Genomic DNA, 3,191 nt, shown 5'->3' on the forward strand with positions numbered 1-3,191 from the left:
ACCAGATCATAATCAAAACGAGAATTTACCAGATCATAATCAAAATGAAAATGTTACTCCTTTGCTTTATTTTATGAATGCTTTTATTGAAATCATTAACATTCATGAAAAGAAAAACGAACCTGCCTATTCAATATATATCTGGAACTTCTTCCCTCTCGATCACTGACCAGATCATAATCAAAACGAGCATTTACCATTTACTAGATCATAATCAAAACGAGCCGCCTTATTCAATATTCAGAGATTTGGAGCTCCTCTCTTATTCAGATTATTCAATATTCAGAGATTTGGAACTCCTCTCTTATTTAATATTCAGAGGTTTGGAACTCCCCTCTTAATCAACACGATTAATTCAAGAAAATGTGGTATTGATCTATAAAACTATTACCTCATGTCTCGGAGAAAAATAGGTTCTACCTCGTTTTGTTATTGTTTTACAGAAAATATTCACTATTCAGAGCTCATAACTCAAAAGAAAACAGAAACTACCCTTTTTCAATATTAAAAAATCTGGAATACCTTCCTACTGAATCAACCCAGTGAATGCAACACCCTTTTTCAATATTCAAAAATCTGGAATACCTTCCTACTAAATCAACCCAGTGAATGCAACACCCTTTTTCAATATTCAAAAATCTGGAATACCTTCCTACTGAATCAACCCAGTGAATGCAACACCCTTTTTCAATATTCAAAAATCTGGAATTCCTTCCTTTTGAATCAACCCAGTGAATGCAACATGATCAACCTAGTGAATGTAACAAGATCTGACAGTGACCCAATAACAATTTAAGGTCATGGCCAGGTGAAAAATAGGTTCTACCTCTTTTCCTCTAATTCCTGTGTGCTTTACTGAATATTGAAAAAGTCATAAATCATCATGCCACATCATTGTAAACACAAAACCAAGGACTTATATAGGATACCACTATTCGACGAAAATTTTCATCACAGTTTCAATTAACTATCTTCTCATCACATAAAATCATTGTGAACAAAAACTCATCACAATTCAATTAACCCCATTCTCATCACATAAATCTTTGTAAGAGAAAATCCATATGGAGATAGACAACCTATTTGTTTTCTGCATGTTACATTAGAAGTCTAAACAACCTTGTCTGAATGCCCGAATGCAGGGAACCTCGCTCTGCTCTTTTCGCACCTGACTCGACTGATATATGAAGTAAGGCATGATGCAATAGAGAAAGAGGCGAAGAGTGGATCAAGAAATATTCGAGAAACACTCACTAATAGTGAACAACAAAACTTTGAGATCAGCATCTTAGATACAGCTCCTTCACTGAAAAGTAGGCCATTAGTTCTGAGAACAGTTTTGCTGCTGCTATTATGATGTGGATCCCAAATAACATTCTTGTTTCCTTCCTGCAATGAAGAATATTTCACTCATGCCGATGCAAGGTCAGGTGGAACTTGGTCGATGTGAAATGGAACTTTGAAGTTTTGGATATGGAGTCCATCTCATCCGAGAACTGATCCGATGCAGAGACCAAAAACTCCTTGCCAGTCACAAAAATGAGACTACCCACAAACATGAAATCCCTCATAACGAAATCAAGTGAGAACAGCTGTGAGAAGAATCAAACAGATCTCCTCAATATTTCCTTGAAGCATACACAACTCAGCAGACATCATACTTGAGCTTCTTGGATCCTAAACTCTTCCAAAATGCTTCTGCAGAGCAACCATTTGCCTTACTCAACGCAGAACACGCAACGTCTACACTTTCCCACTTCCCCAGTCCAATTATACGCTTACCGTCCATGGAATCATAGAATGTATAGGAATGCAACCCGTTGCTCTTTGTGAAGTAAGACTTCAATAAAGCGAGACAACAGTAAGATAATTTGTCATGATTTTTACCTCCCGAGTAGATTCTTCGCACACCAACAACGTCTCCTACATGCTTTTGCCCAAACGCTGGCAACCCCAATTTGGTCTCTTCGCAGTTCATTTCAAACCACCTTGAGTCCACCATTCGAACAGCCGAGGAAAATCCCTTTGTGAATGCCGCAGCCTGCAACACAAATTATCAATCCATGAAATAAATAGATTTGAATAGAAAGAACACAGAAGATGGAAATGAACTGCAATATTGTTCTGTTTGAGGAATGCCCAGGTTACCTCTGTAAGATTTAACCAAGGATTTCCATCTTCCTGGCCCCTTTTCTCAGCAACAGCAGCAGCCTGCGATCAAGAAATTTAGTAAAATCCCATCAAATATTGTTGTGTGACAAGAGAAAGCAAATGTAGTTGAGATAATAAAGAAACAAAACATACCCAATTCTTGCTGATACTTCTGAGGATGTAGATGCTAATATCCGATCTGCTACTACACTTCTCAATGGAGGTGGCCGCAGCCACCATCTGAGCCACAACATCATCAACGTTGCAACCTTCCTGGGGTTTAAATATCGAAAATGAAACCCTTACACATTGTTCAGAATGCATAATGTCTGCTGCTGCTAATGCCATTTTTCCAACGATTCAGTGATTGTTCAAAAATTGCTGTGGCTGTGTCCGGAAACTTGGTAGTTATAGCCTGCCGGTGATTGTTCGAAATTTCTGTGGCTGTGTCCGGAAATGGCAAGAGCTAGAGGAGAAGCTCGGTCTTTCAACCACCATGGAATTGTTTGATGTGATCTGAGCCCCAGCTGGCGACATAGTTGTTGTGAAAGGGCACACTCACTGGCTTCCTGGGAGTGGCAGCCATGGCAGCAGAATGGAGTAACAGAATGAGAAACAGAACAAGAAACTGTGTCCTCTTCATGGCTTCCAATGACCTTACTGGCCCGAAAATGAAGCTGTGCAGAGGAAGGCGAGCCTTATTTCCTAACGAGGATCCTATGTATCTTCCCATTGAACGACAAATCTGCGAAAACAATTTGTTGAGCAGTGATATAAATTTAGTTTTTCTAATTTAAATAACGAGCGGGAATGTTGAATTTGAAATTCTGTGACGCAGATGGTGCATGGACGGAACGAAATTACAAATTCAAAATTCAAATTTGAATTCCTTTAGAGCCTTTACTAAATTCAAAATAAAACGGAATTTGGAAAACGGTGGTAGACGAGGAAGCCAACGGAGGTTGCAGGAGGAGACGGGACAGGTCTGACAGTGGTCGCAGATACATTGAATACTGGAGCTTGCCGGAGGTAGGGTGATC

General features: G+C 39.3%; 1 protein-coding gene across 1 annotated transcript; it reads right to left on the minus strand.

Moving 5' to 3' along the window:
* Nucleotides 1-1,304: 1,304 nt before the first annotated feature.
* Nucleotides 1,305-3,191, minus strand: LOC149183117 (uncharacterized). Its single transcript, XM_089418675.1, has 3 exons — nt 2,305-3,191; nt 2,149-2,211; nt 1,305-2,041 (listed from the first exon to the last, which is right to left on the minus strand). The coding sequence occupies exons 1-3, from the start codon at nt 2,497-2,499 to the stop codon at nt 1,646-1,648; spliced, it is 654 nt and encodes a 217-aa protein (XP_089274801.1). The 5' UTR covers nt 2,500-3,191; the 3' UTR covers nt 1,305-1,645.

This window comes from Pinus tabuliformis, chromosome 3_2 (assembly GCF_031772625.1).
Source record: "Pinus tabuliformis cultivar Carrire ecotype Pingquan chromosome 3_2, CPIR1, whole genome shotgun sequence".
In the NCBI taxonomy this organism is placed as follows: Eukaryota; Viridiplantae; Streptophyta; class Pinopsida; order Pinales; family Pinaceae; genus Pinus; species Pinus tabuliformis.